The sequence below is a fragment of the Balaenoptera borealis genome (assembly GCF_965194805.1).
Source record: "Balaenoptera borealis genome assembly, chromosome: 3".
NCBI lineage: Eukaryota > Metazoa > Chordata > Mammalia > Artiodactyla > Balaenopteridae > Balaenoptera > Balaenoptera borealis.
In genome coordinates this window covers 169411052-169426664 of record NC_138866.1, presented here as the reverse complement: position 1 = coordinate 169426664, position 15613 = coordinate 169411052, and the positions used below count along the sequence as shown (strand labels likewise).

General features: G+C 36.0%; 1 protein-coding gene across 1 annotated transcript in view; it reads right to left on the bottom strand.

The window, feature by feature from the left end:
- MALRD1 (MAM and LDL receptor class A domain containing 1) overlaps nucleotides 1–15613 on the bottom strand; it is a 638500-nt gene that overhangs the window by 262990 nt on the left and 359897 nt on the right. The window contains exons 28-29 of the mRNA XM_082385765.1: nucleotides 9076–9321; nucleotides 7336–7493 (exon numbers count right to left, since the gene is read on the bottom strand). Of these exons, the coding sequence (XP_082241891.1) occupies nucleotides 7336–7493; nucleotides 9076–9321 (404 nt within the window). The remainder of the gene's footprint in view (nucleotides 1–7335; nucleotides 7494–9075; nucleotides 9322–15613) is intronic.

The window sequence follows — 15613 nt, the reverse complement described above, 5'->3', positions numbered from 1 at the left end:
TAACTTCAACTAAAATTTGGTATTTTCTTCAATTGTGAATACAGGCAACAAATCATAAGTATTAATTGTACCTGTGACTTTCTCACCAATAATAATAACAAATATTTTAATATCACTTTAAAGTGCCGTGATTATCTCAAAAATATCACTTATGTTTATCACCCTTTGAAATAGTAGCAATTATTTCATCCCCTGCTAGATTTTGTCATTTAACACAAGTTTACTAAGTCACAATTTTGGATTTTAAAAAATATTTTAATAATTAGTATTAATTTAACTTGTTTCTTTGTAATTCTAGTATTTTATGCATTTATAACAGTATGCCGAGAAGTAATTCAGAAGTTCATCAGACTGCCAAAGAAGTCTGTAACACACACAAACACATACACAGACTATTGATTAAGAACCCCTGATCTTGAAGATTTCTGCTTTTACTTTAGAGGTCTCAGTCTTCAAAGAGGGAAAAATAGTTATCAAGTTTGATCATACTAGAAAGCAGAGAGAAAGAGAGAGAGAGAGAGGGGAAGATTCTGAAAGAATAGATGTTTGCAACAGTTTTAAAGATTTCGTGTTTGAATAAAAATTAAGAGCTTTCATCTAGCTAGTTTTGTTCTTATAAAAATCAAATTACATTGCTTCCAATTCATTCTTTCTTCACCAACATTAAAATGTAACTATTAAACATGATTTTGAAATTTTTGAATTATTTAGATATGAGGTAGAGTGATTTAGATAAATACGGTTATTATTACTAGATGTTGACAAGCTGTTAAAAAACAAACAAATGAAACTACAGAAGCTGCTAAACACAAAGTAATCCCCTCCCCTCTCTAACATGTGTGGGGACAGGCCAGTGGATTTATTAATATGCAGAGATGGAAATCTCTAATTTGTATGATCTCAGAGCCACTGGAAAACTTTGATGAACAGTAATATATTTGCTTCCTGGAAATGAGAATGTTTTAAAATCTAACAGCAGAAGTTGAATGCAGTGGTTTAGAGCATGGATTTTGGAATTAGAATTGGCTTTAATCCTGATGATACCACTTATTATTTATGTGACCTGGGTCTCAATTTCATGGTCTGTTAAATTAGGACAAAATATCTACCTTACAGATTTACTCTGAAGATTAAGTGAATTACTATGTGTAAAAAAAGACTTAGCACATTGTATAGAAAAAAGAAATTGGCCACGATATGGAAGTAACCTAAGTGTCAATCGACAGATGAATGGATAAACAAGATGTGGTGTGTGTATATATATATATGTATATACACATATACACACAAATGAAATTTTGCCATTTGCAACAACATGGACGGACCTAGAGAATATTATGTTACGTGAAATAAGTTAGAGAAAGCCAAATACTGTATGTTTTCACTTATATGTGGAATCTGAAAAATAAAACAAATGAATGAATATAACAAAACAGAAACAGACTCATAGATACAGAGAACAAACTGGTGGTTACCAGTGGGGAGAGGGGTGGGGAGAGGGGCAAGATAGAAGAAAGGATTAAGAGGTAAAAAGTACCAGGCATAAAATAAATGAGATACATGGATGAAATGTACAGCATAGTGAAAATAACCAATATTTTATAATAGCTTTTAATGGAGTATATCCTATAAAAATATTGAATCACTCTGTTGTACACCTGAAACTTATATAACACTAAATCAACTATACTTCAATTAATAAAAAGAAAAAAGAAATCAGTCAATAACTAGAGGCTTGTCACAAGAGCAGTAGTGGGAACAGAAAGGGAAGTGAAACAGCAGTAATAGTAGTGAGAACAATCTTTAGAGCTGACCATATGAGTCTCTTGAAAAGTAAAACTCTGGGATCAATTTAACTAAGTTGTAAGCATCTTAATAGAAATCTTAATAGAAGGGACTCCACTGGCTGCCTGTGAGTCCTAGTGGGCAGCACTAGGAGGTAAAGGAAGAATTGAGAAGTTTAGAAAAATCTCACTTAGTCAAAAATAAACCTGGAATACATATTATCATGTTCTCTAAGGAACACTTATTTTACATAAATCATGGCATTGTGATCTTGTGGCAACTAATTAATAAAACTCTGGGTGTGTTGATCTCTTGCAAGGCTATAGCTTGAAATGCAAAGATCAACTTTTCTCCCTTGATTTGGTCAAGGTCACTAATATAGTAGCGCCCAAACTACGCAGATTGAATTGTTAACGTGCTGAAACAATTCCAGAAAAGCAAATAAAGTTCTGGTACTAAAGTTTAGTTTAATGGATTTACAGCCCCCAATGCACATGACAGTCTTTGAAAAATCGATTTTCTCTATCCAGCTTCCATGTATCCTCTCTACACATATTCTCTACATCCTTTACTCTGAAATAATGAATAAAATCTCAACAATGTGACTAAAATAGCATCAGTTATTCAGTAGGCTGAAGAGATCAAAAGATGCCTAAATATAAAAATCTGTCTGACATACTCTTAGGCACATTAGTATTAGCAATTAGTTGTAAACCTTCTCACATTAGGACTGTGGTGAGTGTGTGTGCCGGGGACAGGGTAGTGGTGGGTTAGGATGGATGGAGAATGCCCACTTTTGTCAGTTGACTCTTAAACCCAACTGATGCTCATTGTTTGCTAGGTTGAGGGTAAAACAGAACCAGAACTTCCAGGCTTCTAAGTAGGCAAAGGAATCTGGCCTTTCCTTTGTTGATCTGACATTTTCCACTGCCTATTGAACAAAATCTGTATTTCCATATTGAATTTGATTTTTAGATAGAATTTCCAGGAAGTATGTAAGAGCTCTGAATTAGAAGTCAGAAAAATTGGATTTACATCTTAACTTTTTTCTTAAAATACCGTATGAGCTGGGACAAGAAATACAACCTCATAATCTTAATTCCTTCATCTGCAAAATGAATAGTTTAAACATATTTCGAAGGACCCCACCAGCTCTAAAATTCTCTGAATCACTAAGCAAGATAAAGCAATAAGCTAATTTAATTACGTTCTTGCAGCATAACTAGGTTGCTATAATCAGGAGGGCTCTCCTGAAATGCATTATTTTTCTCCACTTCTGGCTTGAATATATTATGTTTTCTATCACGATGGCATAATGGATAGTCCTGAATGCCTTCAGTCAAATAGATTCAAATTCCCTACAGCATGCAGTCATCTTGATTAAAATATCAACAGTTTATCAAAGATGGAGTATTTCTAAAACACAATAATGCCCTTCAGGTAGCAGGTGTTCCTGCATTTTATTCACATGGCTAGTTGAAAAGATGCAAAGGTCTTTTGTTTCGTGATGAGACTAGATAGACTTTTTACCTATGAAAACACTTTATCAAACAAAAGTAAATTTTAAAATTCCCAAAAAATTCTTTTTAGCATATTAAAATCGACATATTACTCATAATTAATTAACCCCATCAGAAAACAAGTGACGAGAAAAATGTGTAAAATTAAATATATTTGTAAAAACAAGTTAATTTTTATGTTGTGGAACTCTTACTCTACCCCTGAACATTTGTTTCATATTTTGCTTTAAATCTTAGATGGTTTGAAAAGTAATACATTTAAATTTAATGCAAAATTTAATACTGAATGTAAATGAGTTAAATGGTAGGTAAAAATGATAGATGTTATCAAGAACAAACATACTCTTTTAAAAATGAATTATTACTACATTCAGAAAAAGATATGACCCATGAATTTTAATTTAGATTATGAACTTTCAATCTTCTCTCATAGAAAGACAGAAACCAGATTGTGTAACATTCTCATCTTAATTTTTATAATACCTGAGTTCAAGTCCTAGCTCATCCACTTACTTATAACCCTGGACTTCCTACTTAGGCCATCTGAGTTTTGACTGACTCACCCATTAAATGAACACAGTGGAATGGCAGGGGTCACAAGCAATTCCCCTGGACTAAATCCCACTTACAAAGTGGCTTGGCCCAAGCAGTGGGGGATAGCTAATAATCCTTCTACCTGGTAGACTCTTTGTTCTCATTTAAAAAAGCAAACTATTGTATTTTAAAAAGTAATTTCTCTTGAAAAACTGTAGCTACTTCATTTTATTGTGTGTGCTTTACATTTATAACTAAAGCAGACTTCAAGGAAAGAAAAAAATTAAGGTTAATTTCTCAATAAGATGCTCTTTCCCTCTTCTCAGAATTCACCAATCACTTTAAGACACATAGATTACATTTGATTTAATTACATCTCTTTAGTGAAAAGTAGTCTTCACGTGACTGAAAGCAAGAAATATAGAAGGAAAATATAATACAAACAATATGTAAAATAGTACTGTTCTTTACTCAGTGTTTCCTAAAACAGTAGCTTTGCCTTGCTGGGGTTTCCCTGAATTCACTCCTTTATAACAGGATAGTTTAAGAATCACACATATCCATTATAAGAATCATTATTCATTTTTCCCCTTAAAAAATGATTCTGTGCAATGAATATGGATCTCAGTAAAACAGAATCTCTATTTCATTATGAAGAGTAGAAAACTCAGTATTATCAGTGAGGAACACTGGGGATAAGGGTGAGGGGTGAACACATAAGTTTGGGATATAAACATACCTGGATTCAAACTCCCATCTGTCACTGACTGGCTATGTGGCTATAGGATGATTAGGTTATTTCTATGGGACCCTCTTTAGTAAAATGGGGCTCACTTTATTTACCTCAGAGGGTTGTGCTAAGAATTACCTGAAATAGTGTGTGTTGGTAAATGTAACTCTCAGTATGTATTATTCTGGTTGTGATCTGTAATCGATACTACCCTTTAAAACTAGATTGTCATTAAATTCTTGGTCAGTGGTTACATGCCTTTTGCATCTGATTGCATGTATATATTTCAGACCTAGATTTCAGATTCTCCAGATTAGACTTTAATGTTGTGCATGAGGCATAACAGCCATTCCTGCACAAGGATTATCTCAAACAAGGGGTGTCCTGAGCCCAGCACTGGGCTCTGCAATCCCTTCACCCAGCAGTCCCTTCTCTGAAGAGCTGAGAGACATAAGGACTAAAGCCTCAAGGCTTTGCCTTAAATATTTTATAATGTATCTATTGAAATAGAATAAATATAAATGAACAGCCAGTGAGCAGGAAGAATTTCTGGAGTTGTGACGGACACTCAGATAAAAAGGAATAATCATGGTGGGCAAAAGCGGTCAAGGAATGTTTTGTGAAAGGCTGAATCTACCAGATTGTGTTGGCCTTGGTATGGAGGGAAGAGGGGAACACAGAAGGAGGCATTCCTGAGGAAAGGCAGAGGAAACTGGGCCAGGGGCAACATATGTATAGATTGGGAACATTTTAAAAGATGAGGAATAAAGAAAGAAAGAAAAGGTCGCACCCCTGCCCCTACTGTGTTTGCCATCTGGCTAGGACAATTTCCAACGAATGAACAAGGTAAAAATCCAGCATGGTTCCACACACAGAGAAGCCTAAGAAGTACTTTGTAATGATGATCAAAAATATGTATTGTTAATTACCAAAAATGAAACAATTGACCTAAAATTCATGAATATAAAATCAATATATATTACGAAAGATTTCTCTCCTTTGTAATAAATGTCACTGAATAATAATAGGCATATTTTTTTATGTGTTTTTTTAATACAGTAGGAAAACGGGTCTCTAAAGATGCTGTTAAATGTCCATAGGAATCAATTGGAGGAACCATGGGAGCTCAACGTGACTTGATAGGAAAACTTATATCTCAAAATAGTTTAACTTTGCATTTTATAGTAATATAAAGTTTATTACTATAAGAGAGGAGAAATGTAAATATGAGTGAAACAAATAATAAAAGCAAAATCCAGTGCACCAAGTCCTTCACATGGTACTGTTGAAAAAAGAGAAAAGAGGTTCAAAATGGAGTCACTTGTGCTAAGGCCCCATGACAGGAAACTAACACTTAACACTTAACCTAACTGCAGTTTCAAGTTCCCTCAGGACTGTAATCATAACCAGTCAGCACTAGGAAAGTAATCTGCCCAACAGAACCCTTCCATCCTCCTCCGAAGGGCAACCTTCCCTGAAGCAATGCATTTTTTGCTAGTAATTTCCTTTTTCTGCCTCCTTTCTGCCTTTAAAAACCTCTCCTTTTCCACAACTTGGCAGGGCTCCTTTCTATTTATTTGCTACATGGGATGCTGTCCAATTCTTGAATCGTTCAATAAAGCAATTTGATCTTTAAATTTACTCAGTTGAATTTTTGTTACTGAGCAGTACAGACCATATAATCCAGTATCACATTCAATAGAGTACTGGCAAAATACTCTTACAAGAATTTGAAGCCTTACATTTCAGTAAGTTTTCATATTTAAATATAAGAATAAATCACTGTGGTATTGTTGCACGTATTTTATTAGTCAGGCCTTTCTGCATTATTATAGAAGAGTCCTAACATATAAAGGTAACTCAGGTTTTAGATAAAACATGAACTATGCAGCATTAGCTATTCAGATACATGAGGCCTTTGGTATTCTGGTCAGGCATTTTCTATCAGTGTCAGGGCACTTCACCAAAGCCCATGTGTGATAAAACAGCAATGGCCTCTAGAGCATGGTTTTAGAGTAAGCTTGCTTGGAATTCTAACGAGATTCTTGAAATGAACACACATGTGTGCACACACACACACACACACACACACACACACACACACACACTTATCTGCTTTTTGCTGCTGTTGTAACTTGCCAAAGAGTAAAGGTATATGAACCACGTCTCATTAATATTAATGTATACTTTGGTATTTTGGTCCCTGAACACTGTCTCTCTGTTAAACGGAATTAAAGCCCTGACAGAAACATCTAATTAACCCACAGTAAGAAAATGCATTACTGTGTCACAGTTAATAAGCAGTTCAATGTAATCATACCTTCATCATTCTCCTGATCGGTTCTGTCCTTTGCATGGTGTGTGCTTAGAACCAGAATGTCTAATATTAATTCCCTTAATGATTGTTCATATATGAGTTAAAATGGATAGCTGCTCTCCTTTCAGATGTACAAATAATCTAGTTTCTTTTACTGAGAAGGACTGGGAAAGAAATACCTAAACTTGTGTGTCTCAGACTAACTGTTACCATAAAAGGAGTCTCTGGGATTCAGTCATAACCACAGGGCATGACACTGGGCTCAAAGCTGCTTCCCACGCCCAGTTTACCAAACTCCACAGAGCATCTGAACCACAAGTAGCAGCTCCCTCTGATGGGAGGAGGCTTCCCAGGGCCAGGTAAGCAGAGTTGTGATAATCTCCTTTTGGCCATGTGCTGTCTCTAGGAAACTTCACTAAGCTCAGAGGCATTGCAGGAGAAGATCCTACCTTAATGAGGACCTGAATGGACCCTGTGGCTTTTCTGGATATAAAATACCAGAAGCTCATGGTACAGGCAGCGCTGGCTTCTTGCCACAGACCACTCTTGAGGTGCGCTTCTTCGCCCCTAAGGCCCACCGGAGTAGCCTCCAGATACAAGAAGTGCCCTGCGAACAAGATGGGATTCAGATAACGCAAAAATGACATTGAGGGGATTATGTTAGCTTTTCCATCTTCGGGTTTTTAATTACATTTCTATGATCTGAACTGCCAAAGGTATTTCTGCTTGAAAGAGAAAGGAAATCTAATAGCGTTGCCTCTGGCTCACTGACAGAACAATTTCCAACTGTCTCTGTTTTAGCAAAGTACTTCACGGTATGCAGATTAACTGATCTGACAGGATATTTATGCCATGGACTCAACAAGAGAGTTATAGAAATTATTTCATGGACTCCTCAAACTCTCCAGTTATTGTAAAACAATGCAAAGATTGTCTATGAAATACAAACAGAGGGATATGACATACTTTCAAAAATTCAGTCATCTGTTGAGTACATAAATGAAATGCTGAGGATTTTAATATATAACACACAAGGAAAGATATTGAGTTTTCTGCTTGTGTATCCAAATATCCAAAACATCTTATGTATGTATAGCTGAGTGTTTGAATGAAACTTACACCTACCTTTCTTTGGCATGGTTGGTCTGGCTTGGAGAGCTCTGTTTTATCACAGGCCTGTGAAATGTCAATATTTCCTACTCTGTAGCATCCAGGAATTCAGGATCCCTTCTTTATTCTCCTAATGTCTTTTGCTCCTCGACCAATGAATCTGAGACCTGACCTCAGCTCACTGTAAAAATGAGCCATACCTAGCACCCTTCACATAGATGATCTTACAGCTACAACTGCACGCCTCTACAGCTTTCTAACTGCTTTCCCCTTCATACAGATCATCTCATTTGGTCTTGACAATCCCTGTTTGGTACACAGGGCAAATTCTATTATCTCCATCGGACAGATGAGAAGTTTGAGAATCTGAAAAGTTAAATGACTCTCTAATGATCAAATGAGTGGCAGAATTCACGGTTATTGATTACAAGTATGTGTCATTTAGGAAAGGTACCTGAGAGCAGCATATATTATCATCTATCTACAATTATCAAAGTAATATTCAATTTTAATTACTCACTGTTATATGTTAAATGGTGTCCCCCCAAAAGATGTGAAAGTCCTAATTCCAGGCCCTGTGACTGTGGCCTTATTAGGAAATAGGGTCTGTGCTGATGAGCAAGTTAAAATAAAGTCATGAGGGTGGGCCCTAGTCCAATAAGACTGTTGTAATAAAAAGGGGAAATTTAGACACAGAGATAGACAGGCATAGAGGGAAGACAATGCAAAGACAGAAGGAGAGTACCACCTACAAGCCAAGTAGTGTCTGAAGCTACCAGAAGCTAGGTGAGAGGCATGGAACAGATGATTCTCCTTCAAGGACCTCAAAAGGAACTAGCCCTACTGACACCTTGATTTCAGATTTCTAGCCTCCAAAACTGTGAGACAATAAATGTCTGCTGTTTACACCACCCAGTCTGTGGCAGTCTGTTACGCAGTCCCGGGAGACAAATACACTTGTTAAACGTTCAACTTAGTTGCCCTGGCACCACGGTGGTCTCTCCAGATGCTCTCAGGGAAGATAACATGATGCTCACTGTGAATGTGATTAGAGTGCCTGGAACAACCTAATAACCTACCATTTTCATTTCCAAGTGTGTGGTCTCTGGGAGGTCTTAGGCTTCGAGGAGAGCCAACCCCCAAAACCCAATCAAAGTTTTCAGCCAAAGAGTTTTGCCAACCACACCAGCCTTTTTCAAAAGTACAGGAGCTACCGCAGTCATTTTCATCAGTATAATCTCCACAGTCGTCTACAAAATTACAGCTTTCCTCCGGTTTATAACATTTGCCGTTCTGACATTCCCGATAACCATATGGACAGTAACCTAAAAAACAGAAAACAAACAAAGGATGAGGAGACACTCCTAACACATTAGTGAGGTTAAAAGGTAGTAAGAGTAGATTCCCTTTAATGTGTAAAGAAACATGGTGTCCTTCAGAGTTTGGGGCATCTGACCCCTACCTCTCTCTCTCCTAATCCCCTCTAGGTTCTGGTCTATAGATCACTCACAAGCATCATTCAAAATGAAAAAAAAAAATTAAGCATCAATTTATTGATCTAGGAAAGTACCCCAATCCTCCTCAAATACAGCACTTCCTGTAAGCTATACTCAAAAAATATAAAAGGCAAAGTGAGGCTTCCCATTTTTTATCCTGAAACAAAACCTTTAGGGTAGTAAGAGTTTATATATTACAGGGTATTTGAAAGTACATTCCATCTGCATCCTTGCACTCCAACATTTATCAGAAGCCAAACATATATGATACTTCCTCAGAAGCAGGGACATGAATATACAAGTAATATCCAACTTTCCAACAGATTTTTTTTCTCCAAAACACTTATTTATTTGTCAGTTGTTTGGAATTTTAGGAGCAATTCCCTGACAAAGCAATGTCAACCATAAAGACTTTTCCACAGAGTTTAAGATAAAGAGCAATGCTTTTGAACAACTGAGTTTGAACTGATTCTGATACTTATCAGTTATGCGACTTGGATCATACTTACACTTGATGAGCTTTCGTGTCCCTATCTAAAGAGAAAGAAAAATAGTAAAAACTAGAGAAGTTAAGCTAATTAGAGAGACTAGTTTATATCACCAGTGCCTAGAACAGTGCCTGGCCCTTCATAGGCAATCAGTAAATATTAGTTAAATAAATGAATGAGCCAAAGTGTTTTGGAAATGATAAACCAGTTCAACATGCACAGTCAAGGTACTATTATTGTCCTGCTCCAATATTACAATAGAATATAACCACCATGGGTGACAATATTTCAGCAGGAAAAGTTGTTCCGAGATCCAGCTTGGGACATCAGCTTCACATTTGCTTTGTGACACTATAGTATCTGAAAGTTTTTTCCTTCCCATCTTCCTTGTCTGCCAGTTAGGGGAGCCGGTAATACCACTTTCTACTTCATTTTTAGATGGTAGCTTCCATGGCCTGAGGCAGAGTGTCCGAAGATTGAGGATTGGTGTGCATTAGAGGTAGGAAGTGATTCAGGGATTTAATGGAAGGTGTTCTGGGAATTGGAAACTCCTGCTGATAAAATCTCATAGAAAAGCTTTTATGTTCTGGATCGGTCTCACATTTTAGAAAATAGATGGCTAAGAGAGAAGAAGTGGCCGGAGAGGAATGGAAGGCCATGTAGAAACCACTGGGGAAGAGGCTGGTGTTCTGAAGCCTCCTAGCCATTTTGTGTGCTAAACTCTTCTTGGACTGCACGCTCAAGATTGCCTAATTAAATGGCCTTCACACTTGCAAAGCCTTTGAAAATAAGTTTCAACCATGCATTCTGTCTCTAACAAAACTTTCTTGTCTGGGTTAATTGCTACCATTTTCTTTTCTTGCAGTGTGGGATTAAACTATTTTTATTTAGGTGCCCGGTTCAGCTAGCAGATTGGAGGTTAAGACAAAATACATTTGATGTTTCAATTACAGAGCTTGACTCAGAATTGTAACATTAAAGCATTTTTGAGCTTTAATGGAAATGGAGATCACTTACATTAACCCTCTCATTTATAGATGAGAAAACTGAGGATTATAGATGTAAAATGACTTGATTTTTCAAGAGCAGAAATGCAATTTGGACCCAGGTCTGTTGTCTTCAGAATTATTTTTTAAAAATCCATTGACTTGAAGAGCAGTGATAGGTCAACTATCGCAAACACAAGACCACCGAGGGACAAAAATGGTGGTGTTGACTACTAGATGCAGTATCTCTCATGGATCTGTTGAGAACCTGAGAAATTACTAGATCATTTGATGTTATACAATTGATATTTGTATTGATTCTGTCAATTCCAATTTGTTTGGGGAGTAAAAACAAATTTACTGGTTTTAAAGATGCTTTTCTCCAAAGCAAGTGAATCAAGCTAAAATCCAATTCTTTTAAAACACACAAGAAAATAATTTGGACATGTTTCTAAATGGAAACATAGAGCCTGATATATCCCACCATCAATATAGCTAGTATTTTAAGATAGTCACAGTGATTAAGTTTTATATATCTAAAACATAAATACCTGCATAATTTAAAAACACAGTAATCCGAATATTACCCAAGATTAATTTTGAACAGAAAGCCCTCTATGTTAATAAAGAAAATTTCACTGCTATAATGCATTCTATTCATAAAATAACAAACAACATTTTTTGGTAAACATCAAGGGAAGCTATCAACTAATGTTATTTACCTATTTCTAAATTATTTTCCATGCCTGTTGTTTTGTCCAAAGAAATCAGCTACCTGAAAGTAGGGTGTATACCTTTAAATGATTCTGATATTAAGGCTCTTATGAAACTGTGTTCATTTTTACAGAAAAAACTATTGTTTAAATTAGGCAGTGAAAAAAAAAAATAAAAATAAAAAAAAAATAAATTAGGCAGTGACCCTGTTGATAGGCAGTTTAATTTTGTAAGAAAGAACAAATTATAGAAGTTAAAAACCTCCCATGTAAACCTTAGAGACATCTGAAACTTAATACGCTTAAATTCAAACTCTGATTCTTCCCCTCCAAACTTTCTCACTGAACAGTCTTTCTCATCTGCATTAATGGCAACTCCAGTTATTCAGAGAAAAAATATCTTGTGAGGAGCTCTGTACGGTAGAGTCTGACTCCACTTTCTGATGTATGACATGATTGCTGAGAGCCCGTCCCATTGTGTTCCACATCTGGGAAAGCTGGTAAGAAAGTCCAGGTGCTCCCCCTGTTGGTAGAAGATTCAAACTACGCAAGCCCGTACCTGTGCACAGGAATCCTCAGCCAGGTCCCACCACCTAACCACCATAAAACTCTATCCCAGTTTTCTTTCCTCGTTCTCTAAAACTACTTTTGGACATGCCTAGGAGCTACCTTGATTTCCTAGAAAGCCTCATTATGTGAGTAACAGACATTTTCAAACCATCTTGGTGTGTATGTGGCGTCATCAGTCTTGATATCTGAACCAAATTTTGGATGACGGACCATCTTGTAATTGAGGATGGCCCCACGTTCTAGGAGCTGTAATAATAATATACACAACATTTTATCTCATAACTCACATGTAATCTTCCAGTGAATTCTGTCAATTGTCAATCCTACCATTAGAATATATCTCATTACCTCTACTGTTACTATTTTGGCTCAAGCCACTATCATTTTTTTGTGATTGCATTGCAGTGCTTTCCTTCCTGATCTCTGCACCCAACCCTTGCCCTGTATGGTCCATTAAACAATAAAGAACCATGCTGAGGTTAACAGATATAAGCTATTATATATAGAATGGATAAAAAACAAAGTCCTATTGTATAGCACAGGGAACTATATTCAATATCCTATGATAAACCATAATGGAAAAGAATATAAAAAAGAATATGTGTGTGTGTGTGTATATATATATATATATATATATATATATATATACACATAACTGAATCACTTTGCTGTACAGCAGAAATTAACACATTATGCATCAACTATACTTCAATAAAAATATTACAAATATTTACAAAGATATTTACTTGGTGATATTTTAAATAAATTGAATGTTACTTCTCTGCCCCGAAGTCTACGTTATTTAAATACTATTCCCCATTACAAGGAACTAGGTCTTCTTGGGAAAATGGTCTGTTTGGAGCTAAGGAAAAGAAAGTCCAAGATGAGCCTGGGAATTTTTTTGTGTGTGTGCCAAAAATTAATGAAGTTCTCCAAAAATTACATCATTATGATGAAAGGTTGAACTACTGGTCAAATCAGAAATAATTTCAGCATCAAAATAAGTAATGAGAGGACTCTGGTTCTTAGCACACGTAGTAAGAAAGAGTAAGAAGGTATGAAATTATCCTCCAGCCATAAACAACTAGAAACCTGGGGAGAATCTATGAAACAAGTGTTCGCAGACACTGCACAACAGAAAGCACAGGACTGTGATCTCTTAGAGAACGGGAAAAAAAGGCAAATCCTATATAGGATCATGCCAGACTTCTTCTTGGAGGAACTTTCTAGACTGTAGCTCCAAAATGGTCAGCCCAGCAGAAAGTGAGGTTGCAGTGAGTTGAGAAGACAGAGTCTCAGACAGATAGAATTTGCAAGGCAGTATGGTGGAGGAACAGGAGGTATGTAGCTAAGGAGATCCAGAGATATGCTTAAGGCTTTGCTGAATTCTTATTTTCATGTTTGCAGGGTAAAATCCACAAAGAGAGGCACAGAACAACTTCTAAGAAAACAATAACTAGGAGATATAAGCTGAAAAATTACCAGAATTTACAGAAGGCCAGATATCTTTGAGTTACTGACAGCCAGAGTGGAGAGTCCTTGGCGAATAAACAGGGCATTCAGTAGGAAATCCAGAAAGGGTACAATTTAGTAACAAGCAAAGAGACTCTAGCAGGAAGTAGTCTCTAGACCATGGATTGGAACTATAGTCTCAGGACCAAATCTGGCCTACCACCTGTTTCAGTAAATAACATTTTATTGGGACTTAGCCATGCCCACTTGTTTATATATTGATATTATCTATGGTTATTTGCACATTGAAATGGTAGTTGAGTAGTTTCAGTCAGGACCATATGACCTGCACAGCTGAACATATTCACTCTCTGAACATACTGTTCTCTTAACCTCAACTTGTTTTTATTTATTTACTTATTGTTATTTTTAATTTTTTAATTTTTTGGTAAGAACACTTAAGTTCAACTCTCTTAGCAAATTAATTTTAATTATACAACACAGTGTTATCAGCTATAGTCACCATGTTGTACATTAGGTTCTTAGACCTTATTCATCTTTTTTTTCTTTTAATATTTATTTATTTATTTGGTTGCACTGAGTCTTAGTTGCGGCAGGCAGGCTCCTTAGTTGTGGCTCCAGGACTCCGTAGTTGCGGCTCACCAGCTCCTTAGTTGCAACACGTGGGCTCCTTAGTTGTGGCATGCGAACTCTTAGTTGCATGCATGTGGGATCTAGTTCCCTGACCAGGGATCGAACCCGGGCCCCCTGCACTACGAGTGCAGAGTCTTATCCACTGCGCCACCAGGGAAGTCCCTCAACTTGTTTTTAAACTACACTGCTTTAAAAAGAAGACTAAATAAAGTTTCCCTTAAGTTAAAAAAAAAAAATTGACTAAAAATTTGCTGACTTCTATCTTAAACCTGTCTTTACAAAAACTTAAAAATAAGACTCAAATGGACCAAACAGAACTGTAAGCAACTTAAGTGTCTCTAGAACAAAGTTCAATGCTTTTTAAAGGAATTTACCAAACTTCAGCACTTAGCAACATAGAATTCACAATGTCCAGCATCAAATTAAAAATTAAGAGCATATGAGGAAGTAGGAAAATGTGATCTAAAACCAGGAGAAATATCAGTCAATAGAAGCAAATATAGATAAAACAGAGATGATGCAATTATCAAAGAAGTTAAAGCAGCTATCATAAATGCGCTCAATGTGTTCACCTACAATTCTATAAAATCTACAAAAAAGCTATTTGTACCAGCAAGTAAGTTTAGCAAGGTTACATGTCATCAATATACAAAAATCAATTACATTTCCATATGTTACAAATAAATAACTGGAATCTGAAATTTTAAAAAATCCTTTAAAATGGCATCCCAAAACATGAAATTCTAGGGATAAATTTAACAAAATACATGCCCGGCCTTTACACTGATAACTACACAATACTGATAGGAAAAGAGACCCTAAATAAATGGAGGTACATATCAGTTTTATGGATTATAAAACTCAATATTGTTAAGAACTCAATTCTCTCCAAATCTAACTATAATTTCAATATAACCCCAATCAAAATTTCAGTAGGATTTTGTATAAATTAACAAAATGATTCTAAAATGTGTATGGAAATGCAAAGCACTTACATTAGCTAAAAAGTTGGCAGACTTACAGTACCTGATTTCTATATACACTATAAAGCTATAAAAATTAACACTGTATATGGTACTGACTTATGTACAGACAGATTGGTTAGTGGATCTGGATATACAGTTCAGAAATAGACTCACAAATATATGATCAACTAATTTCCAAAAAAGCTGACAAGTCATTTTCACCCAAAAATGTATAAACTGAATCTAATTATGAGGAGAAATCAAAAAACACGAATTGAGGGATATTCTACAAA